Genomic DNA, 25,030 nt, shown 5'->3' with positions numbered 1-25,030 from the left:
AAAAGCAACACGCTGCCCCGTGTGAGGCTTGAACTCACGACCTTTAAATTATGAGACTGACGCACTGCCTAACTGCGCCAACAAGGCCTGGGGGCTGATGGGTGCTGAACAGAGAATCACTAGCTTTTAGGTCCATGCTTTAGGTGTAGCTCCAACAAGTCAGCTCTCGGTGAACGCAAGTGTCAGGATGGCCGAGCGGTCTAAGGCGCTGCGCTCAAGCTGGGGAACAGTAGTCCGTCAAAGGTGGGGAAGAAGGGAAGAAGAGAGAGAAGGAAGAAAAAGAGAAGGGGAAGAAGAGAAAGGAGAAATGAAGAAAAGAAAGGGTGAAATTTGACGTTCAAAGACAGTTCTTCCTTAGCATGCGCGCAGTGATACATTTTCCGGTTCCTTCCTGCGGGAAAATCGCGCATTTATATTACACTGTTTCCTATTGCAGGTGCTCACCAAGACCGGGGTTCGAATCCAGCTAAAGACAACTTTTTGTAATATTGTTAATTTCATTAAATACATGAAATTTCAAGGTTAATAAAATGTACATATGTACTTAGTTTGTTATTCTTTCATGAAAATTAAACTATACCAATGGAAATGTGTTTTGTTGTTATTATTAGTTTTAGTAGTTGTTTAGTAGTTGTATTGATATTATTCTGATTAAGCATTTTTTTTAGGTTACATTAATTCAAGACACTTACAAGCATGTTATTTCTAATGAAAAAAAGATGCAAAATAGTAATTAATATGCTGAAAAATGTCTGTGACAAGAATGACAAAATGCAAATTATCTTTTTATAGACATGTTCTATTGTTGCAGTGTACTGATGAAATATTGTTATATTAAAGCACAAATAAAAAAAGCAATTATTTCTCAAATTTTTTATTTTACAATTATGCTAACAGAACAGTAATGAATATTAAATTAAATAAGTTTAAGCAACAATTAAAAGGTAAATAAAACGGTAAATATCAAGTTTTCAAAAACAATAAGTTAAAGTTAAATAGGATAAAAAAAAACAGTAAATAATGTTAAATATTAAATAATGTTTAAAAAACAACAACTTTAAATAATGTTCAACACAAATATTAACAATAGTGAACTATATTAAAACAACTATATACACTACAATAAATAAAAATATATACATTATTTGGGAACAGTTCTCCGCATTTGCTCCAACCACTGTTCTTTTGTAATAGTCTCAGTCTGTGGGCAGTACACCTTGCCCCTGTACTGGCTATGTCCCGTTGCACTGGTTTTGAACTGTCCACACTTCTTGCAAGTGTTTGCCTCTACAGTTCTCTTGTAGGGTCTCTTGGGCATGGCTTGTGGACTGGCAGCTGGTGCAGCAGGTTGTGAACTGGTGCCCTGCACAACTGTAGGCTGTAACAGTGGCTGTATCGTTGGCATCCCCTGGACCATCGGGATTCTCTGGACCATCGGCATCCCCTGAACCATTGGCAGTCTTTGAACCATTGGCAGACCCTGAAACATCGGCACACCCTGGAAACCTGGTGCTGCTGGTATAAGTATGTTGGGTACCATCTGCACTGATGCTCCAGGTGCTGATGGCGTAACCAACATAGGACTCTGTGCTGGTGCCTTGGGTCTGAGAGGGGGTCGTCCAGTAGAAGTCTGCCTCTGCTTTGCCTGACCTGCTGTGCTCTCTGGTAGCTTGTACTGGTGCTGCTCCCCTGGTTGTTCTGGCTCAGTCCGTGGGCGTTTGGCAGCCTGGAGAGGTTCCTGAGCTTCAGGGAGGGGCTGAGGCAACTGAATGCCCTGAAGCAGCACAGACAGCTCTTGCTTTTTCTGCCTGTTGTTGTACCACTGAATCAGGGTGTTCTGGTTAACCTCCACCAGCTGCATTGAGGTTCCTCCCATCACCAAGCTGTTGCCCAGTACAAGCTGCCTTATCCTTCTGTAGTCTTGGAGGATCAGAGACCATCTCGACAGCGTTCCCTTGCCTTTTCTTTTGGGGCTTGGGTGAATTGTGCAAAGCCTGATGAAGATGGTCTCCACCAGACGGCAACAGTCAGGCCACTGAGCAGGTGCACTGCTTGCACCCAGCACACTTCTGATGGTGCTCTCTACTCCAGGGGTGTGAGTGGGCCTCTTTGGTACTCTGAAGCGTCCACTCAGCAGTCTCTTCTGGTGTCGAGCTGCATACACCAACCGTTGCTTGTCCCGGTCATCCAGGTTCTGCCAAAGTGCAATTATGGCGTTAGCTTCCTGATTGGCCAGTCTGAGGGCTGTGTGACCCCGGAGCTCCACCAGATATTCTGCCAGCCTGTCCACATGTTGATATCCCGGGACATTTTGGTAGTCAACAGCCTATTAAAAAAACACAACCACAAAATATATTTTTTTCCCCCATCACATTTGTTTGATGCATAGTTCCATTGATTCGGTTATTTTCACACAATCTGTATAGTACAAAGCACTAACGGAATAAAACTGATTTGACTCGATGCATCTTTGTTGCCTACTAATGACTTTAGTTTAAAATCTGAGCAAAGTCTGGATTTAAAGCAGTAGTAAGAAGTAGATGTTGATCCATCCTTGTTTGAATTATTCTAGTTTATTTGAAAGAAATACAGAGGAGTGGCACTTACCGTCTCTTCATCATCATCCTGACCAGCATCCTCTGGTTCTGAGGGGAGTGGTGAAACAGATGTTTCAGAGGGAACCGGTGAGACAGCAGTCCCTGAGGGTCCAGGTGATGAAGGAGACTGTGTGGGGTCAGGGACCAGTGAAGGGGATGTAGAACCCAGTACAGCCGTGTCACTGCTGGTGACCAGGGTGGAAGAACCCAGTGTCAGTGTGGAGGAGGGTGGTGACAGAACAACCTCTGGATCTGCAATGGTGTGATCCTCGCTGATGTCACAGAAGCCCTCATCTTCCTCTCGCTCCTCCACATTAAGGTCCTCGATGAGTTCTGCCGTCTCTTCAGAGTCTGGGTTCATGTCCTGCAATGCCTGTCCAGTCTGCTGGAACAGATACTGCACTCCAATGAGCTCACCTGGAATAAAAACAAACAGGAATTAAATACAATTGTTGTGTATCATATTTGATACATAAGGCATTTGTTGTAGCTCATATAGTGTAAGTGTGAGAACATGGAGCTCATAGTCGAAGAGAAAAAAAAAATTCAGAGGCCATAAACCTATACTCAGTACAGTAAATGGTCACCAAATATTACTAATAATATCCAAGTTATTCTTTCTAAAAATAACAATTACTTTCTAATAGTAAAGATTTCACAGCAAAATGACATGTGAAGTATGAGGTAGACGTTTGTACAATTATACTGAAAGGCCTTTTACTTGATAGAAAATATCAATCAGATGACAAGAGGGCATGTTTCAAGAAAAAAATTTGATCATGTTGATAATTTAGAGGTCTAAAACACAGATACAGTAGACTTCATAGGCTTAAATATAAAATATCGCCTGAGATTACACAGAAATTGCAAGTTAATTAACAATAATAAATTCTTACCGGTGTAACGTGCAGGAGGACAAAACGTGGGGACCACTTTCCTGCCAAACAGCTTTTCATAATTGCGGTTTACACAGTGAACAAGTTCTCCTGTGTAGCTGCGCAAAGCTGATGGCTCCGATGACAGCGAAGCAGCCTCCCGATCCTGGTTCCACCGGTGTAGACCCTCCAGCAAATAAATCTGAAAGTTCAGACTGTTTGCACTGGTCCCTGTAAACCGACACAACAGTTTTTAGGGAGTGTTAAACACACAAAGACACTTAATGTTCTTTCTTTACATACGCACAGTGTGTGTGACAAAGACGTACCTGGGATGAAACGGTTAAGGTGTAAATGAAAGGATTCAAGAGAAGTGGAGCCTCTGGCACATCTGTATGTCTTCAGAAGCACACCTCCCTTGGTTAAGCTCCCGGTCTCAGTATAGAGCGCAACACCAGGGGGGTCTTGGATACACTTGACGTGCTTCTTCTGGACACTCCAGATGTGCTCCATCCTTTCTCGGTCCAGGAGAGGAACACCCAGGGAGTCATTGCCCTTGCTGCTCAGGAGCTCGGTAAGCAGTCGTTCAAGGTGAAGGATGGTAGTCTCCTCTCCACGGGTCCTCCTCCGGCAATGTAGAGCCAGCTCCTCCCTGGTCAGATGCTTGTTGGCATCGTCATCTGTCAGCGCAGGCCAACCCTGGGACATCAACAGCTCTCTCTTTGCTTTTCGAAGCATAGAGACATCAGCCGCATCACATTCAAAGATGCATGCTGATAGCCGTGACATGAAGATGGGGTACAGCTGATGGGCATCAGTTGTACACCCCAAGGCAATCCTGCGCATAAAATGCCAGATGTCCAAGCGTATCACGAGATCTGGCCAGCCTCTGAATCTGGTTTTCAGCTTGGTCTCGCCCACCTCGGTGCAGCACCCACAGTCCACGTACAACACAGCAGGTGGATCCACACCAGCCTGCTGGTATCTTTTCACCAGACCGTCTACCATCATGTCCAGTCCTGCTCCTTCCTGGGCTGTCAGCACACTTATGAGCACCTGACCAAACTCATTGCCAACAGAGGTAAGCCAGAGTCCCGTTCCCCTCGCTGTCCCAGCCAGCTTCTTGGTGATCTGTAATAAGACATGATATGAAGCATGCTGTAAATATAATCAAACATCACACCATGTAAAATACAGTGCCATGCTGGTATATAAACAACAGCATTAATAAACAAATCCACAACTAACCTTTTTAGTAGAATCCATCTTCAAGACAGAGCCATAGGTGGATGTTATCCTTGCATGGATTTCATCCAGCCTTGTCAGGATGTCTTGGCTGTAAACGGTGAGCAGCCACTTGCAGCTTGGCACCACTGTAGGCTCTGGGGGCTCCTGGAATTTTACTGGCATCACCCCGGGTTGATTGAGGAAGTCAACGCATTGGGTGGTGTACCGGGCCAGACGATGGAGCCACTGCTCGCTGTGGTTTTCACGCAGCTGCTTGATCACCCGCGTGGGGCTGTTGCCTAAGCCACGCTCACGCAGGAGCCGGATGACCCGCATATCACAGGCGTACCTTAGGAAATGCAAAATCCACACATTCATATATTTTAGATATTTGATTTGTAAAGTATTTGCTTATATATGTGATGATGGGCTAACAACTGGATGAGGAATGAAAGTGTACTTACTTCCGCGTGAGGATGACCTGAAACTCAGAGCGATGGCCCAGATCTAGCTGCTGCAGGACAGTCTGACTCCAGGACACATGCGAGGCTCTACACTTGGTACAGATGAGGGTTTCTGTGACCATGTTGTACGTTCTGTCAATGTCTAGAACCTGCCGTGACCTTTTGTGCAGACCACCTCCTGTCAGCTGATGTTGTCCACAGGCAGGATTGGGACAGAGAACCTTAACCCTCCACAGCTTGTACGGCATCCACAGCAGAAAAGAATGACAAAAGAATCTGTCTGGAGCTGGAGCCTGATTGTAAATAAGTGCTGGCTGTGGTGGGTAATACCAGAGCTGGAGGTTATCACGAAGCCCTGGCTTTCCCTTGGATCCCATTTTGAAAAGCCTTTTGCCAATCCACTTGTGATCCTCTGGTGGCAAGGTCTCCGACCACAAACGAGGAAGCGGAACTACAGATGGACCTTGCAATAATGCCCCAGAATGAGCTGTCTGTGAAGGAAAAAAGACAAAACATTTAGTCAAGTAAGGTCATTTTATTTTTTAAGCACTTTTTAAGCAGTTTATTTTTATCCATGATTACCTTCACATGAAATTATCATTGCAATAATAGTTTTCACTTAAATACCTTTAGTATTACAGTGATTATGACAATGAAACTGATAACTTTACATTATACACTGCTGTCATCCAAAAAAAAGTAACGAAATAATTATTCTGAAATCCTGTTTAATATATGAAATAAAACATTTGAGATTTTACAAACAATATCTCTTTATTTTGACACATGAATGTTAACATATATACATTGTTTTATCATTGATAAATCAGTATCAAGTAAACTCAATTGACATTATGACAATAGTTTGATTGTTGTTTTTTCTCAGCTTGAATGTGTTTTAAGAAACTACTGGTTATAAAAGTTATATTCAAAATTTCAGGGCATGTGAGCCTTTTAACATCTCTGTTAAGTGAAAAGAACAAATTAGATAAATTACTTTCCAAAGTGTTAAGAATGGTGTCAGCTGTCTGGCGACTTTTTGGCGACTGATTTAATTACATTTTTAGACCAACAGAATAGGAAATTACTTACGGAGACAATACTGCATGGCTGAGCGGGACTGGACACATCTGCAGTGGCTCTGGGGACAGGGGCTGGAACTTGAGCATCTGGTGTCTGTACAATCATGAAGTAAAAAATAATAGATTTTGTAAATATAACATTACAATAACTTTAACTCATCCTAGATTATATCATACGCTACAGTTTAAAAGTTTGAGGTCTAAATGTTTATAAAAGAAACCTATTCTGTTCACCAGAGTTGCATTTGATCAAAAATACAGTAAAAACAGTAAAAAGATATGGTTACATTATGAAACATTACTACAATTTAAAGTTGTGAAATGTAATTTATTTCTATGGGGGCAAGAACACATTTTCAGCATCATTACTCCAGTCTTCAGTGTTACATGATCCTTCAGAAATCATTCTATTGAACATAAACATTCATTACTATTAGTTGAAAATGTGAAAATGGCTGGTACTTAATAAAACTGCATTAGTGGTTGTCACGCTTACTGTGTTGAGGAAAGCGCACAAAGATGAAAATGAAGCGTAAATAGTCTTTAATTAATCCACACAGAGGAAGGCAGTAACACACGGACCAAGACAAACTGAACAAACTAAAGCTTAAGTAGACAGACCAATGAGGGACGAATGAGTAAATTAACTAGACACAAGTGAACTGAATAACATAATCAAGGGGAGACAGAAACTAGGTCAAGGAACATGAGGAGAGTTAACACAACAAAGTCCATAAATGTGACAGTGGTATTTTTCAGAATTAAGTTTGAAGAACAGCATTTATTCGAAATAGAAATCCTTTGTAACATTAAATGTCTTTACTGAGATTTTTGATCAATTTAATGCCTCCTTTTTCAATATCTTTAAAAAAAATAAAACTTACTGACCCAAAACTTTTGAATGGTAGTTTGTGTGAAATCTATTTATATAATATTGCTTTTTTCTTTGTTAAAATATGGTTTTCTGGTATTAAAAAATATTTTTAAAAGTTTAATAATTTGGATAGAATGGAAAGTGGAACGTGTCTTCATAGAATACAATGTAGATTATGCAATTACTTACAGAGACAGTGGTGCTTGGTATAGAGGCACTAGACACTGCTGCGCTGGGCTGGTCTTCAACCTGGGAAGGTCTCCTGGCCACATTAAGATTCGGTTTTGCTGCAGCAATGTGAGAGCCGGTAAATCTTGGTTTGGTATACTAAAAATGTGAGAAGACACAATGTGTTATAATAGCAAGCATTACTATTTATTTTAATATTACTATTTTAAGTAAATGCAGACTTCAAAAATACTTCTTTCTGAATGGAAGTGTAGTCCATAAGAGGAATGATTCATTAGCAGTACTGACTCTTGAAATAACTACAAAGTATTTGCATGGTGGAATAATTATTAACATGTGTACAATTAATAATAGCCAGCGTGTATGTGGAATGTTACCTGAGATATAGAATGAAAAAGAGAAAATGTAGCTTTAACACATGAGAAGTATAGAGAGAGATGCCATGAGGGACATGAGTCTAGCTCAGTGACCTTCAACCCAGGCCGAGCTCAGTTAGAGAGGAAGAGGACAATCCAAGAGTAGAGCCCAGAGATGAAAGAGAGAGAGCACACAGGTTACATTCTTCATTTATCCTTGACCATGTGACTTAAACCAAATCTGAGATATTCAAACCGACCAATCAGCAGACAACAGCTGCCCCCACTGTACAAGAGGTGTGACAATTAGTAGGTCTCAGCCAGCATCTCTTAGTTTTCTTGCTTTCTTCTTACTTTCTGAACTTCCTCGAATTTGAAGTGAACTCATACTTCAATGCTTTAAAAAAAAAATTGCAACTCACCATTGACAATTGTGCTGCAACTCTTGCTGCCACAGGAGCAGTAGGCTGGGGCTGGGGGTCCGGCTGACTCTGCTCCATGGCCTTCTTTGCTGTTCCAGCAGCAGCAGCAGGTTGTTCCACCACCCTTTGTGCTGGTCCAGTAGGGCTGGCAGTTGGCTGTTTAAGACAGCCCAAAAAAAATACATGTAACAATTCAGAAAGAAAACCATTTCAGTAAATAATACTAACAAAAAATACTTGCTACATTAATGTTACCTTTGGAGTGTGAAAACCACAGATGCATTTCAGCACACCTCCAAGCAAGTTTGTCTGGCCACGAGACAGCATCGGACATTTCTCAATCTGTAAGCATAATAACAAATGTAATGCACAATACAAGTGAGTCCCTTAACAGAGCATACAATACTTCATTAAATTCATATATTAATTAATTCATTGATTAATTTCTAGGACACGAGTCACTATTTATCTTATATACAGTGGTGTGAAAAAGTGTTGGCCCCCTTCCTGATTTCTTATTTTTTTTGCATGTTTGTCACACTTTAATGTTTCAGATCATCAAACAAATTTAAATATTAGTAAAAGATAACACAAGTGAACACAACATGCAGTTTTTAAATGAAGGTTTTTATTATTAAGGGAAAACAAAATCCAAAACTACATGGCCCTGTGTGAAGAAGTGTTTGCCCCCCTGTTAAAACTGTGGTTTATCACACCTGAGTTCAATTTCTCTAGCCACACCCAGGCCTGATTACTGCCACACCTGTTCGCAATCAAGAAATCTCTTAAATAGGACCTGCCTGACAAAGTGAAGTAGACCAAAAGATCCTCAAAAGCTAGACATCATGCCGAGATCCAAAGAAATTCAGAAACAAATGAGAAAGAAAGTAATTGAGATCTATCAGTCTGGAAAAGGTTATAAAGCCATTTCTAAAGCTTTGGGACTCCAGCGAACCACAGTGAGAGCCATTATTCACAAATGGCAAAAACATGGAACAGTGGAGAACCTTCCCAGGAGTGGCCGGCCGACCAAAATTACCCCAAGAGCACAGCGACGACTCATCCAAGAGGTCACAAAAGACCCCACAACAACATCCAAAGAACTGCAGGCCTCACTTGCCTCAGTTAAGGTCAGTGTTCATGACTCCACCATAAGAAAGAGACTGGGCAAAAATGGTCTGCATGGCAGAGTTCCAAGACGAAAACCGCTGCTGAGCAAAAAGAACAAAGGCTCGTCTCAGTTTTGCCAGAAAACATCTTGATGATCCCCAAGACTTTTGGGAAAATACTCTGTGGACTGACGAGACAAAAGTTGAACTTTTTGGAAGGTGTGTGTCCCATTACGTCTGGCGTAAAAGTAACACTGCATTTCAGAAAAAGAACATCATACCAACAGTAAAATATGGTGGTGGTAGTGTGATGGTCTGGGGCTGTTTTGCTGCTTCAGGACCTGGAAGACTTGCTGTGATAAATGGAACCATGAATTCTGCTGTTTACCAAAAAATCCTGAAGGAGAATGTCCGGCCATCTGTTCGTGACCTCAAGCTGAAGCGAACTTGGGTTCTGCAGCAGGACAATGATCCAAAACACACCAGCAAGTCCACCTCTGAATGGCTGAAGAAAAACAAAATGAAGACTTTGGAGTGGCCTAGTCAAAGTCCTGACCTGAATCCTATTGAGATGCTGTGGCATGACCTTAAAAAGGCGGTTCATGCTCGAAAACTCTCCAATGTGGCTGAATTACAACAATTCTGCACAGATGAGTGGACCAAAGTTCCTCCACAGCGCTGTAACAGACTCTATGTAAGTTATCGCAAACGCTTGATTGCAGTTGTTGCTGCTAAGGGTGGCCTAACCAGTTATTAGGTTTAGGGGGCATACACTTTTTCACACAGGGCCATGTAGTTTTGGGTTTTGTTTTCCCTTAATAATAAAAACCTTCATTTAAAAACTGCATGTTGTGTTCACTTGTGTTATCTTTTACTAATATTTAAATTTGTTTGATGATCTGAAACATTAAAGTGTGACAAACATGCAAAAAAATAAGGAATCAGGAAGGGGGCCAACACTTTTTCACACCACTGTATATATAAAATCAAAAGTGAGTTACTTTCCAAAGTCTAGATGTTTTTTTTTTCTATCATTGTTTTTTATTGTCTATTTATTTAATTTTTGTTATTAATATTTTTCCTAATGTATTTTATATTTTTATTTATTTTAGGATATTTTTTCAATATTTTAACCCAGAGTCCTAATACCTCACATCTTAAATATCAAGAACACGTATTAAACAAATGATTAAGGAACATGATTAACATGAAAATACATACATATCATGTATGCACTACTGTTCATATTTGGAGTCAATTATTAAATTATTTTTTAAGAAATTGAAACGTTTATTCAGCAAAAGTACAGTAAATTGATAAAACGATATGAAGACAATTGATAAATTGTCAAAAGTGACAGTAAAGACATTTATAATGCTAAAAAAAAATATTTCTTCTTTTTTCTTTATTCATCAAAAGAAAAATAATACACTTTCCACACATCAAGCAGAATATTTTCAACTAATAAGAAGAAATGTTTATTAAGCATCGGATCAGCATATTAGAATGATTTCTGATCATGTGACACTGAAGACTGGAGTAATAAAGTTTATGTAATAAACTAGAAAACAGTTAATTTAGCTGTAGTGATATTTCACAATATTACTGTTTTTGACTATTTCAGATCAAATAAACACAGCCTTGGTGAACAGAATCTTCTTTCAGAAACAAAAATCATACTGACCTTACTGAATCTTTTTGAATGGTAGTGTATGTCCAGCATCTTTAGTGTTGTATTTATATTGACTCTTGTTTTGTAGGCGATAAGAGGGAGGATAGAGAGGACGGCATTCTATTTACTAATGAAGAAGAGAAGGAACAGTGGGAGGAAGATCAGCGGGTGAGTGCTTAAACTTCATATAGTCATTTTCCTCTTTAAACGTTCTCTTTATGTTCTTAGGATTCTGAATATGTGTTCCTGGTCTTAATGTGCGTAACTCGTTAGCACATATTAATTCATAGAAAACTTTGTTTGTTTTTTTTTGCTGCAAAATGTAAACAGTTTTATCTCTATATATAAAGTTGGATATATATTATATAATATATATATAAATATATATATATAGCAGATTTCAACTTCCTGATTTTTATATTTTATATTATATACTGTGTATTATCACCTAGCCCTTTACATAAAGTTGGATATATAAGTATGTGCATGTTTTATCCGCATACATACTTGTGTAGGGTCACATACAATGTGTTCCATATCTCAGCTGCTTGATTGCTTGTATAGTCGCAATATGTGAAATATATTATCTCCCAGCTTTAATCTGCTAAATGCATAAAGATATTATAAACATTAAGATCAAGATTTTCTGTAAATCTGCTTTGAAACAATGTTTTGTGAAAGTCAATTTGATGACTAATAAATGTTACCAATATCCTTTTTCATTCATAAACCCATCAAATTATTAAAACCATAACAAGTTCAGTTCATGTTCACGTTGTTATTTTGGCGAGCACTCACTGTGTTATGTTCAAACAGCAAGCTGATCGAGACTGGTACATGATGGATGAAGGTTTTGATGAGTTCCACAACCCCTTGACATCCAGTTCAGAAGAATATGTGAAGAAGAGGGAGCAGATCCTACAGAAGCAGACCCAGAAACGCATCTCAGCGCAGAAACGGCAAATCAATGAGGTACCGATGCACATCCTCACCCATCTGCACCTTAAAGACCTCATCACGTCTGTCGTTCTTACACATGTGTTTCTCTTCAGGATAACGAACGCTGGGAGACCAACCGCATGCTCACCAGTGGAGTGGTTCAGCGTTTGGAGGTGGATGAGGACTTCGAGGAAGACAATGCAACCAGAGTGCATCTGCTTGTCCATAACCTCGTGCCACCCTTCCTGGACGGGAGGATAGTCTTCACTAAGCAGGTACAGACGTCTCTAAGCATGAATGTGCTTATTTGTGAGTCACCAAACTTGTGAGTCTTTAATTGATGATTTTGCATTTGATTCCAGCCTGAGCCGGTCATTCCAGTGAAAGACGCGACCTCAGACATGGCCATCATCTCCCGCAAGGGCAGTCAGCTGGTCCGACGACACCGAGAGCAGAAAGAAAGAAAGAAGGTGCACATATGGTTTTCATGTTTCATTTACACTCCGCTTACTTCAGGGCAGTAGTGTAGATGTAATTGTTGTTACGTTTGGTTCTTTCACCTGACAGGCACAACACAAACACTGGGAACTCGCTGGCACCAAACTGGGAGACATCATGGGAATCAAGAAAACCGAGGAGGATGGATCAGATGGAAAAGCTGTTGGAGAAGATGGAAATGTGGATTACAGGTAAAAATAATGTCACTCATATCATATCATTTTCTGATTCTATCTATTTTTAAATAGTACAAAATTATTTCACAGTATGTCTCTTATGGGACAAACGTTTAGATTCATTCCCTCTTGTAGACACACTTGGTCATGATCTACATGATGCATGGCAAAGTGTCATCACTACTGTTCAAAAGTTTGGGGTCAGTAAGATATTTTGTGAAAGAAATTAATGCTTTTATTTAGCAAGGATGTCGTAAATTGATCAAAAGTGACAGTAAATACATTTATAACGTTGCAAAACATTTCTATTTCAAATAAATGCTGTTCCTTTTGAACTTTCTATTCTATAAAGAATCCTGAAAAATAAAATGTATCATGATTTCCACAGAAATATTAAGCAGCACAACTGTTTTCAACATTGATAATAATCAGAAATGTTTCTTGATCAGCAAATCAGCAAATTAGAATGATTTCTGAAGGATCATGTGACACTGAAGACTGGAATAATGATGCTGAAAATTCACAAGAATAAATGACTTTTTAAAATATATTACTGTAGAAAACAGTTTGAAATTGTAATAATATTTCACAAAATCACAGGTTTTACTGATCAATTAATTTTTTTTTTATGGCTTATACTTTAGGAGACTTCTTGCAAAAAACATTTGAAAAATCTTTTAATTCTTTCCCCGCCAGCATTTTGATGATTTTCACTAAAATTTGATGGCCTCCAGAATATTTTGCTGTATGAATATTTGAATATGCAATAGACCAAAATAAAGACCAGAACCTCTACTTTTAAACAAAAAAAAATCTGTTTTATTCTAGCTTAAAGCATTCTTTTTTTTATCAACACTTGAATATAGGTAGGTTTCATAAAAATGCATAATTTTGAGCAAAAAGGTGAGAAAATCACATTTTTATCAAAAACTACATCTGGGTAATATTCAGTACGATTATCAAAGCATAAATCCAGTAAATCGCTTCTATCAACACCTCCAAAGCTTGCACAGACATATACCACTTACTGGATCAACATTTTACTCCGTAACATTACGCAGTTTTCATTTATATGCTGCCATTGCTGATGATCGCATAATTTTTCATATGCATCTGTTTACATAAGAGATCGCTCGTTTCTCCGTCCTGTACACATGTGTTTTTGTTCGCGAGGTTTTGTACTCGTTCAGAAGATGTGTAATAGCACCCCCTAGTGTATAACAGTGAAAACACGAAAAGCCGTAAAAACTCGTCTTTGGCGGGGAAGCGTTGTCTTCTAAAAGACGAGATAACTCGTCAATGGCGGGGAAAGAGTTAAACGGTAGTGTAGGTATATTTTATATATTTGATATCAAGCATGTAGTTTTCCCAGCTCCGCTTGGCATATTTTAGCATGTTTAAATTCATTCCACAGAATGCTGCAGTTCTTTCCTACAAAATCAGCTCTTAAATTGAAAAATCTTCTCTGTTGATTCTTCATGGGCCTCTTTCTAATCTTTCATGTTTTCAGAGCGGAGCAGAAGTTTGCTGACCACATGAAGGAGAAGAATGAAGCGAGCAGTGAGTTTGCTAAGAAGAAGACTCTATTACAGCAGAGGCAGTATCTGCCCATCTTTGCTGTTCGCCAGCAGCTGCTCAACATCATCAGGTCCTGATGACACTTACATATGCTTTGTTAAATACAAACTCTGATACTAAATTCGTGAGCTCATGTGTCTGCTCACCCGGTATGCTGATGTGTTCTTTGTGTTTTCTCTGGCAGGGATAACAATATTGTGATTGTGGTGGGGGAAACGGGCAGTGGTAAGACGACTCAGCTGACGCAGTATCTACATGAGGACGGTTACACCAGCTATGGCATGGTGGGCTGCACACAGCCCCGCAGAGTGGCAGCCATGAGCGTGGCCAAGAGAGTCAGCGAAGAAATGAACAGTAACCTGGGAGAAGAGGTTGGTGCCCAACATCTTATGGACCTGGACCAATTATCTCTACATTTATTTGACAAAATGTATTGATGTTATGGAGACATACTACCGCCTAGTGAATGTGCATGTTATTTTACTCAGAAGGCAATACTGAGAGGATGATGCAGTGGAATAATGTAAATCAGGGTTATTATCATGAACTAAAACTCAACTAAAACCATAAAAAAATCTGTTATTTATCTGTTATTTGTTATATAAACATTAAAGGGTTAGTTCACCCAAAAATTAAAATTCTGTCATTAATTACTCACCCTCATGTCGTTCTAAACCCGTAAGACCTCCGTTCATCTTCGGAACACAAATTAAGATATTTTTGATGAATTCTGAGAGCTCTCTGACCCTCCCATAGACAGCAATGTAAGTAACACGATCAAGGTCCAGAAACGTAGCAAGGAGATCGGTAAATAATCCATGTGACATCAGGGGTTTTACCGTAATTTTACGAAGCTACGAGAATACTTTTTGTGTGCAAAAGAGAAAAAAAACGACTTTATACGCCGTTTACTTTCAGTAGATATTCTCCAAAATTGCGCTAGGGTGACGCGGAGGAGACGAATTGTTGAATAAAGTCGTTATTTTTTTTCCTTTTGCGCACAAAAAGTATTTTCGTAGCTTCGTAAAATTACGGTTGAACCCCTGATGTCACATGGATTATTTTACCGATCTCCTTGCTACGTTTCTGGACCTTGATCGTGGTAATTACATTGCTGTCTATGGGAGGGTCAGAGAGCTCTCAGAATTCATCAAAAATATCTTAATTTGTGTTCCGAAGATGAACGGAGGTCTTACGGGTTTAGAACGACATGAGGGTGAGTAATTAATGACAGAATTTTCATTTTTGGGTGAACTATCCCTTTAACTGAAATAAAAATTATATATATATATATATATAAGATTTTATTTCAGCTAGTTGCCAAGGCAAGATTTCGAATTTTCTTTTAGTTTAAGTACTAAAGTAAATAAAATTAATAAAAACTATGTAGATATATTTTTTAAAAATTACCTAAAATAACACTGATGTAAATATAAATAAACTGTTTAGAAAGGATAAGTTGCTATTATATGTTAATAAAGTAATGGCATTGTTGGTTTCTAGATTTTGATTAGCATCCATGAATTAACCAAAGAAGTATTTATTGTAATATAATTGTAATATATTTAAATTGTGTAATTTTTGAATTTTATATATAAATTGTAAAATATACTATGTATATGTTGATTTCTGAAGGATCATGTGACGCTGAAGACTGGAGTAATGGATTCACAGGAATAACATGCATTTAAAAAATAATACAAGTAGAAAAAACTTATTTTAAACTGTAATAATATTTCAAAATATTACTGTTTTTGCTGTAATTTTATTCAAATAAATACAGCCTTGTTTCTTGAGCACCAAATCAGCATATTACGAATGTTTTCTGAAGGATCATGTGTCACTGTAATGATGCTAAAAATTCAGCTTTGCCATGACAGAAATAAATTCCATTTAAAAATGTAAAACAGCATTTTATTTAACCATGATTTTTTTCATGGCTAAGGGGTTTTATTGCTTGAATGTTTACACCAGGTTGGTTATGCCATCCGTTTTGAAGACTGTACATCAGAGAAGACTGTAATAAAATACATGACGGATGGGATTCTTCTGAGGGAATCTCTGCGGGAGTCAGATCTGGACCACTATAGCGCGGTAATCATGGACGAGGCCCATGAGCGCTCCCTCAACACTGATGTGCTCTTCGGGCTGCTCCGAGAGGTGAGCGTTGTCTCTAGCTTCACACGACTTCATAGGATTGAATGGCAAACTGTTTTCATCATAGTAAATTTAATTGGTTTTCATGCACTAAATTTGATTGTTGCTTATATGGATAGTTAAAGACTACTGTTGAATTTAGAGTTTGATACTGATGAGTCATCTTCTCCCTTCTTCATTTTATCAACCTGGCTTTTTGATTACTTAGGTGGTGTCTAGACGCTCAGACTTGAAGCTCATTGTCACATCTGCCACCATGGACTCGGACAAATTTGCAGGATTCTTCGGCAATGTTCCTATTTTCCACATTCCCGGCAGGACGTTCCCAGTGGATATCTTGTTCAGCAAGGTGGGGTGTTAATAGCGTCTTCAGTTAAAGCTGAAGCTGGTTGGGGTGCTGTACTGATGCTGAGTGTTGGTGTGATTCAGGTTCCTCAGGAGGACTATGTGGAGGCGGCTGTGAAACAGTCCTTACAGATTCATCTCAGCGGGATGGTGGGTGACATCCTCATCTTCATGCCTGGTCAGGAGGACATTGAGGTGAGGAGATTCTTTAGTCATGCAAATGATGTTGTGAGTGGAATCACAATTTATATACACTATTAATAATACACTACCGTTTCCCAAATTGTTAGCTAATCCTAATTGTTAGCTAACTATGGTTGTAGGTTCCATTGAACTCTATTGGTAATGACAGAACTTGTGAACATAGTTGCTTGTGGGAAACGCACCCCAGGTTAGGTTTGGGGTCGGCAAGATTTTTAATGTTTTTGAAAGAAGTCTCATGCTCACCAAGACTGTTTTTATTCAACAAAAATACAGTAAAACAGAAATGTTGTGAATTGTTACAATTTAATGTAATATTTTTTTTTAATGTATTTTAAACACAATTTATTCCTGTGATGGTAAAGCTGAATTTTCAGCATCTTTACCCCAGTCTTCAGTGTCACATGATCCTTCAGAAATCATTCTGATATGCTGATTTGGTGCCAAAGAAACATTTCTTATTATCAATGTTTAGCTTTTGCTGCTTTAATTTTTCATGAGGCATCTTTTTCAGGATTCTTTGATGAATAGAAAATTCAAAAGGAAAGCATTTGATAAATGCATTAATCAAACCTTTTATCAGTTTGATGCATTCTTGCTGAATGAAAGTATTAATTTTCTTTTCATATATATATATATATGTGTGTGTGTGTGTGTGTGTGTGTATTTGTGTATAGATAGAAGTTTGTGATGACAAGTGATGTTTGTGCTGCTGCAGGTGACGTCAGATCAGATTGTGGAGCGACTGGAGGATCTAGAGAACGCTCCGGCCCTGGCAGTGCTGCCCATCTACTCCCAGCTGCCCTCTGACCTGCAGGCCAAGATCTTCCAGAAGGTAAACCTCTGTTACTGTTGGATACTCTTAAGATCCTGATCATGAGACAAAAAGCATTAGAGGTTTGTGAACTGAACTTGTGTGTTTTTGACAGGCTCCTGATGGAGTGAGGAAGTGTATTGTCGCTACAAACATCGCTGAGACGTCTCTGACCGTGGACGGCATCATGTTTGTGGTGGATGCTGGTTACTGCAAACTGAAGGTAAAACCAAATGAAACTGCTTTCTTTAATAGGGGAATGGCACAGCTGATACTAACAGTATTATTACTTTGTGTTGTTTAGGTGTTCAATCCCCGTATTGGCATGGATGCGCTGCAGGTTTACCCCATCAGTCAAGCCAATGCAAACCAGCGGGCTGGAAGAGCAGGAAGAACAGGCCCAGGACAGTGTTACAGGTAAGAACAGATCAGGAAAGCGGCAAACAAAGTTTGACAATGGCAAAGTTTATAGTGCGTCTAAGTCAGAATTTAATGTCCATGGAATGATTCTGTGTAAAATAAGTGATTTAGTGAATTAAGAATCTCAGTTGAGAATTGAGAGTCCCTCTTCATCATCAGATTGCTAAACAACCCGTTTATTTATTTCTTTATACTTTTAGTACTTCAAGTTAAACTAAATGAAAATGAGAAATGTTTTCTTGGCAACTAGCTGAAATAAAATAAGTCATTTTTAAAATAATTTAATTGTAGTTATTTTATTTATTTGTATTTGCGTTTTTATTTATTTACGTTTATGTTACGTGATATTATAAAAATCATGTTACCACAAAAAAAGTGAAATATAAAATGCTCTGCAGTGCCTTTTTGTTATTTCAAAAGGCAGAGGAAATTAAAGTCACAATACAATGAAGTAGTGATGAATCCTTTCTTTTGTATTGTGACGTACATCCAAGTATGACAGATTATCGGAAAATAAATAATGTAGAGCGCGGACTTGGTTCTATCCATGAATTGTTCATTGGATTTTGAGATGTGGGCATTTCACTCACAGTAGAAAACAGATGAACGTGAGCTTGCACAGCAGGTTTAAGTGAACTAAATGATAGGAGAAGTCCTGCATACGTCACCAGAGAGAAGTCTGTCCTTTACACCGGAAGATCCAGTTAAGATATTTTGATGATAAATTCAGAGGTTAAAAAAAGAAAGAAAGGAAAAGTAAAACACATGCATGGTTATATTTTCATTTCACGACAACTTTATGGCAAAACTTGAGTGATGAAACAGTAAGTCATTTTTTTTTTTTGATCCGGTACTTTGGAACGAATTATTCAAAAAAGTGAATCACTCAGGTGTCTCTGTAGTGTAAATACAGACTCTGTTCATCTGCCTGTATGAGCAAAGAGAGACCAGTGTGTTCATAAGCTTTCGTCAGATCACCAGTCCCTCTTTTCTGAAACATCTATCAGTGAGGCAGGATGGGGACGGGACGGGACGATGATCTTGAGAGGATTTCACACAGTTTAATTTTTGTTTGCACCTCTGAGAATGTGAGACAAAGGCCCAATCCCAGTTCTATTTTATACCCCTTCCCCTTCCCCTACCCCTCCAACCAAAAGAGAATCGAGACACCCCGACCCCTTCACGGGAACGCGCGAAACGGAGGGGTAGGGGAAAGGGGAAGGGCTAAGGGGTAGAATTGGGATTGGGCCAAAGTCTCCTGTGGGCTTTTTGACTGTGACCTTTCTCAAATCTGCACAGACGTGGAGATGCGGCGACACGCTGTCTCACTGTTGTGCGGTCACACAAAGGAAACTCACACAGGGGGTTGTTTTGCCTCCCTGTGAGTGTCTCTGGCTGCTCGTGAAAGTGTGTGGCCCATGACAGATTACATATATCCTTTAACAAACATCTGTGCATCAAGAATCAATTCTGTTCAGCCAGGTGCCTTTTGCGTGTTGAATCCATAACTCAGAAGCTCTGACTGTGATTGCGGCATCTTCACAAGAGCTAGACTGACATGCATAAATGCATATGCTGTACTACAGAGCTTCCCGGAGTTCCTTCTTCACGCTATCTTCTGAGGGATTATCCATTTAGTTGAATAGCTGCAGAAATCTGCTGTTCTCTCAGATCTTTCTCTATGGAGTGATGAGGTGAGCTGTGATATTTTAAGATGCTCCGAGGTAGTTTGGGAATTGCTCATTGTTATGGGCTTTCATCTAGATCTTCTAAAGGTGGGAGGTAGAAAACTTTTTAGTGGTGTGCTACATTCATCTGTTTGATTAACTTCTCAAGTCTTCATTTGGACCTTTTGCATTAAATATGCTTAGGCGGTTTCCTTTCTAGACATCTCGCCCACTTGTCTTTATTTTATTCCATTACTTTCTTAAAAAATTAATAATTTGAGAACCATTCCTGACCTGTTTGTGAAAGTGATGCTTCATCAAATGGCCAAAAATTGCAACAATATTAAAATATTAATTTATTTCAGTATTATGTATATGCTATTGTAGTATTTATTAATATTTTGAATTAGGGCTATCAAAACAATGAATCCTGATTAATCACATCCAAAATAAAAGTTTGTTTACATAATATGTGCGTGTACTGCGTATATTTATATGTATATATAAATGCACACAGATATATACACAGTACACACATATTATGTAAACAAACTTTTATTTTGGATGTGATTAATTGCGATTAATCACGATTAATCGATTTGACAGCCCTATTTTGAATTTGCTTTTATTTTTAGATTTTCAGTTTTAGTTTTAATTTAAATCGTCTTTGTCATATTTATTAGGTTTTTTTGTCATAGTTCTATGTACAGTAGCTTTAATTTCTTTTTATATCCATTTTAGTCATTTTAGTACTTCAACTTATTTAATTTGTTAGTTGCTACGTATGAAATTAATATTTATTTGTTTGTTTGGAATAATAAAGATTTGTGAATGTTTTTGTAAGACGTCTCTTATGCTCGCCAATACAGTAAAAACTAATATTGAGATTATATTGAGAATTACACATATAAACCGCTCTCTACAATGTGTAAGCACCCTAACAAGAAATGTATCACTCGCCACTGTATCACATTGTGTCTGGCTTGGACATGTCTTCCACTTCATGGACCCGCCGCCTGAAGACAACATGCTGAACTCCATGTACCAGCTGTGGATCTTGGGAGCGCTTGACAACACAGGTGAGACTACCAGCTTCAGACACTGCCCTGAGAAAGAGAATCAGCGTAAGACCATTTAAATCTTAGATTTTTTTTATTTTATTTTTGGTGTTATTTAAAGTGAAATAGAATCTTTCAAGTCAACAAGAAAATCAAAATTCTTAGTTTTTATGGAATATTGGAGTATTTGTTATAAATAATTTATCCATGCATGTAATTTTTAATCAAAGCATTAACCGTAATGGCCAGACAAGTTTCAGTGCTTCCCTTCCATCAACCTGTCACTCACATGATTGTCCATTTTGCAACGCCCACTTTCTATGATCCAATCAGTTCCCAATCGACAAAATTAAGTCCTAGCCCTACATGTTTTTATTTCTCATTCGATGAGTCTTTCACTCATTTATACGGCACAATAGGGGAAAATTGTTCAATTGACATTTCATGCTGACTTTAACGTTTGTTTGTTTTTTTCAGTAATTGTTGCACATGCTTTTCGTATAGTTTTTGTGTTATTGGGTAATAATTGTATTTTACTGTATTATTTCAATGTGTATTGTCAGCAACAATGTCTAATATTCTGCTCTGAAAATTTCACATTGTGTGTTAGCTAAAACTTTAACCACAAATAAACATGTTCATTGTTTGAAATAAAAATAAACATTATCTGAAATAAAATCAAATATAAAAACATTAAACTTATTTCGGTTGCCAAGGCAACATTTCTCATTTTCTTTAGTTTGTTGTAGTACTAAAATAACGAAAACTAAATATAGACATTAAAAAAATAATAAAAATGACAAAAACAGCCTTTAATTAAAATGTAAAAAATTTAATGTAATGAAAATTAAAAAAGAAAATATAAAAATATCTAATCCAAATGTTAGGAAAAAATATAATGGTATATCAGTGATAGTAAAATAACACTTGATTCTGATATATTCACTAGACAGTGTTTGGATATATCAGTGTTTAAAGATAACTGATGGTAGTGACATTATTTTTATTTCGGGAGAAATCTCTTTTGAGTTACACTCAAGTGTATCTTCTAGTTAGGTAGATTGAAGCTTGTTAAGCGCTGCAGTGAAGTATTAAGGTCTTACTCAAAGTTCAGCTTTAGCAACTGAAGTAAAACTGTCTGTGTGACCAGAGAGGGATCTCAATCTCATTTCCTGCAGATCTCTCGGGGTTTGTGGGGATTTGACTATGTGGTGCACTTTTCCCTCTAGCTCTCGTCTCGTGCTAACAGCAGATTATTTCTGATTAAGGCTTACCTGCCTTACCTGCCAAATATCTTCTCTGCTTTTCACGGCGCTCTCTCACTAATCTTCTTAGTCTGTCATGTAATCTTTGAAATCTGAGCTTCTGAAAAAGTTTGATCAGAATCTCAAAGTGGAATCATTTTCCCACCATCAGCACTTTTGAAAGAGATGCTTTCTAATCCCTTTTGACTTTTTCCCCTGTATTTGAGGATGGTTTCTTCTCGTCTCTGTCTCAGGCGCTCTGACGCCCACCGGGCGGCTCATGGTGGAGTTTCCTCTGGATCCGGCTCTGTCTAAAATGCTGATCGTGTCATGTGACATGGGCTGCAGTGCCGACATTCTCATCATCGTCTCGATGTTGTCTGTGCCGTCAATCTTCTACCGACCAAAGGTACCAAGTATACATTGGTGAAGTATGTTTCCCTTGTACCTCACACACCAGAAAGCTGTGTGTGACCTGTAAAAGTGCTGTACATCCGGGTGCTGCTGTTTTCTAACTGTTCAAAACTGCTGTTACTCATCTAGGGTCGAGAGGAGGAGAGTGACCAGGTGAGAGAGAAGTTCTCGGTGCCTGAGAGTGATCACCTGACCTACCTCAACGTTTACCTGCAGTGGAAGAACAACAATTACTCCAGCATCTGGTGTAACGATCACTTCATCCACACCAAAGCTATGAGAAAGGTACGTTAACTTGAGGCGTCACTCTTAATCAAATTCATTTATTACAGGGGGGGCAATATCATTCTTTTTGTTATTTTTTCCCCCTGAAGTCCACATAGACTGGTAGCCAAAACTGGTAGCCAAGACGTCTCTGTCCATTACAGCTAAATGTGAATTTTTTTGCTGCTGTACCATTTAAAGGGGTCATATGATGTTGCTAAAAAGAACATTATTTTGTGTATTTGGTGTAATGAAATGTGTTTATCCTGAAAAAATGTCTACTCTACACTGCTCAAAACTTGCGTTTGGGTTGAAAATCAGCTCCTGAATGTGCAATTTCTTACCTATAAAAAGTTTCCATCTCAATAAAATGCGAGCGCATACAGCACGCCGGCATTAAAACGCCATTAAAAATCTTTATGAGCAAACGTGTCGCCCTCGCATTGGGAGTTCTGTGGAGAATCGGATATGTGTGTTTAGACGTAGGTCGGATGTCCAGATATCAGACGTGTATCCGATTAAAATCCACATTTGGAAGTGGCTCAGATCGGATGAAAAAAAATCGGATCTCGTGCGGGTTTTTGTGTTTACACGTGTGCAACAAATTCCAGTCTGTGTCAGATGTGAGCGAAAGATCGGATTTTTTGTGCCAGTGTAAACGCAGCCTAAGACTTCTACATAAATATCCTCTTCACATGGGGAAGTGAGTAGTAATATAAGTTGCGTCTGTCCCATCCTAAAATCACAACCTTAAAGGATGAGGTTGCCAGTTTTCAACAAGCTTTGTATGTGGGTGTTAAAGTTTCCTTGCCACAGTCTTTTTTTCTATAGTCATGTAATATTGATTTAAAAAAAGTTTTTGGCATTCTACTGCATAGACAGACAAGTTTTATTAAAAGACCAACTTGTCAGTGGAGAATTATTCCTAATCCAGCTGCTCGATGTTGGGATCCTTCAGACCTGTTATTTTATTATTATTTATATACTATTAAAGTTTTTGTGAATATATTCAATGGTCTTTTATTTTTATTTATCTTATAATTTTCATTAAAAAATTTTTATAATATTTATTCATTTTATTAATTAATTTATTTATTTATTTCCTGTTAGTAATTTTATTTCATCAACTTACTTCAGTTAGTTCCCGAGGCGACATTTTCATTTACTTTACTTTTTTCATTTAATATTTATATTGTATTTTATTTCAGCTTTATTTCAATTAACAAAAATGTTTTTAGAGTATTAGTTTTAGTTAATGATACTATCCCTGCTTAGGAAATATATTGAGACATAGGATGTTAATTATTAGCATTTTAAATATTTCTGTCCATCTAAATACAGGGTTTCTGCTGGCCTTAAAAAGGCCTTAAAAAGTCTTAATTTGCCCTTTCACAAATTAATACAAAACAAATTAAAACAAATCAATCAGAGCAGAAAGTCTTGAATTCATGAAGTCGTGGCATTAAATGTTGCATGCATTGCTAAAAATGATCTTCTTCAGTATTTTTGTCTTGTTTTCCAATACAAATTTCTAAACATCCTTAAATTAAGTTTCTGAGAAGTGAACAAAATCAGTGGAGTTTGTTTAAAACAAGAACAAATATCAGTCAGTGGGGAATGAAAACTTGTTCTAAGCCTATTGGCAGATCTTTGCTCTTTTTAAATCATAAACTCGCTTCATTTTGATCAATTTCACACAAACAAGATTTCTAATCTTATGTCATTTTGCTTCTTAAGTTAGTTTTTTGTTTTTTTTTGCCATGTGGTCATAAGGTACAATTAAAGATATTTCCATATTCTAGTGGTATTTTTTATCAACGTAAAAAATGTTTAAAAAGTAATGGAGATTGGTTGTATTTTAAAATTTGAAGTGTTGCTAATACAACACATTGGGCCTCATTTACGAAACGAACGTACAACAGAAAATTGGGCGTACGGTCGTTTCAACGCAAAACTTAGAATTTATCAATATGGACGTGAGCGGTGGCTACGATCACATCTCACGTCTGGTCTCAGCTCGTGTAGGCTACGCAAGTTTTTGAGTTACCTGAACTTGCGCGCAGCATAGTAAATATGGTGGAGAATTCTAGAATGACAGCATTTTGTTCATTTTTATTTTCCTGACCGTCAAACGAAGCTCATTAGTCGATCGTTAACCAGTAAGATTAGAATGTCTTTTTTGTTTGTTTGTTTTATACAGGACTTTAGCTTTATACGCGTGAATAGCAGCATAAATGAGACCATGAGGATTCAATCGTCGCATCATGCACCTGCTGCGCTTCTGTGAAAGGAGAAAAACAGAAATTAAGTCTATAAAAGGAATAAAATAAATAGGATCACACAAAATATATAATAGGCTATAATATAATTAACAGATTAACAAAAGGG

General features: G+C 38.0%; 2 protein-coding genes across 2 annotated transcripts in view; one reads left to right on the top strand and one right to left on the bottom strand.

Annotated features, from left to right (window-relative positions):
* LOC107715445 (pre-mRNA-splicing factor ATP-dependent RNA helicase PRP16-like) overlaps positions 1–25,030 on the top strand; it is a 38,853-nt gene that overhangs the window by 6,567 nt on the left and 7,256 nt on the right. Inside the window, exons 7-22 of the mRNA XM_016521589.1 lie at positions 10,956–11,035; positions 11,684–11,839; positions 11,920–12,081; positions 12,169–12,276; positions 12,374–12,495; positions 13,991–14,128; positions 14,243–14,429; positions 16,033–16,218; positions 16,424–16,564; positions 16,645–16,755; positions 17,480–17,596; positions 17,691–17,798; positions 17,880–17,992; positions 20,608–20,741; positions 22,219–22,373; positions 22,508–22,663. Coding sequence (XP_016377075.1) covers positions 10,956–11,035; positions 11,684–11,839; positions 11,920–12,081; positions 12,169–12,276; positions 12,374–12,495; positions 13,991–14,128; positions 14,243–14,429; positions 16,033–16,218; positions 16,424–16,564; positions 16,645–16,755; positions 17,480–17,596; positions 17,691–17,798; positions 17,880–17,992; positions 20,608–20,741; positions 22,219–22,373; positions 22,508–22,663 — 2,174 coding nt within the window. The remainder of the gene's footprint in view (positions 1–10,955; positions 11,036–11,683; positions 11,840–11,919; positions 12,082–12,168; positions 12,277–12,373; positions 12,496–13,990; positions 14,129–14,242; positions 14,430–16,032; positions 16,219–16,423; positions 16,565–16,644; positions 16,756–17,479; positions 17,597–17,690; positions 17,799–17,879; positions 17,993–20,607; positions 20,742–22,218; positions 22,374–22,507; positions 22,664–25,030) is intronic.
* LOC107715464 (uncharacterized) lies at positions 1,105–8,221 on the bottom strand. Its single transcript, XM_016521612.1, has 9 exons — positions 8,087–8,221; positions 7,309–7,446; positions 6,256–6,339; positions 5,164–5,654; positions 4,721–5,048; positions 3,802–4,603; positions 3,494–3,703; positions 2,608–3,014; positions 1,105–2,326 (listed from the first exon to the last, which is right to left on the bottom strand). Exons 1-9 carry the CDS (start codon positions 8,162–8,164, stop codon positions 1,142–1,144), a joined length of 3,723 nt encoding a protein of 1,240 aa, XP_016377098.1. The 5' UTR covers positions 8,165–8,221; the 3' UTR covers positions 1,105–1,141.

The sequence above is a fragment of the Sinocyclocheilus rhinocerous genome, unplaced genomic scaffold (genome assembly GCF_001515625.1).
Source record: "Sinocyclocheilus rhinocerous isolate Xijiao unplaced genomic scaffold, SAMN03320098_v1.1 scaffold539, whole genome shotgun sequence".
In the NCBI taxonomy this organism is placed as follows: domain Eukaryota; kingdom Metazoa; phylum Chordata; class Actinopteri; order Cypriniformes; family Cyprinidae; genus Sinocyclocheilus; species Sinocyclocheilus rhinocerous.
This window is presented reverse-complemented; position numbering and strand designations above follow the sequence as displayed.

Excerpts from the sequence above, each read along its gene's own strand:
- LOC107715464 (XM_016521612.1), bottom strand. The coding sequence starts at position 8,164 with ATGGAGCAGAGTCAGCCGGACCCCCAGCCCCAGCCTACTGCTCCTGTG. Across the intron at positions 3,015-3,493 it reads TCCTCCTGCACGTTACACCG|GTGAGCTCATTGGAGTGCAG; the intron begins GTAAGAATTTAT and ends TTTTTATTCCAG. Across the intron at positions 2,327-2,607 it reads AGGATGATGATGAAGAGACG|GCTGTTGACTACCAAAATGT; the intron begins GTAAGTGCCACT and ends TTTTTTTAATAG.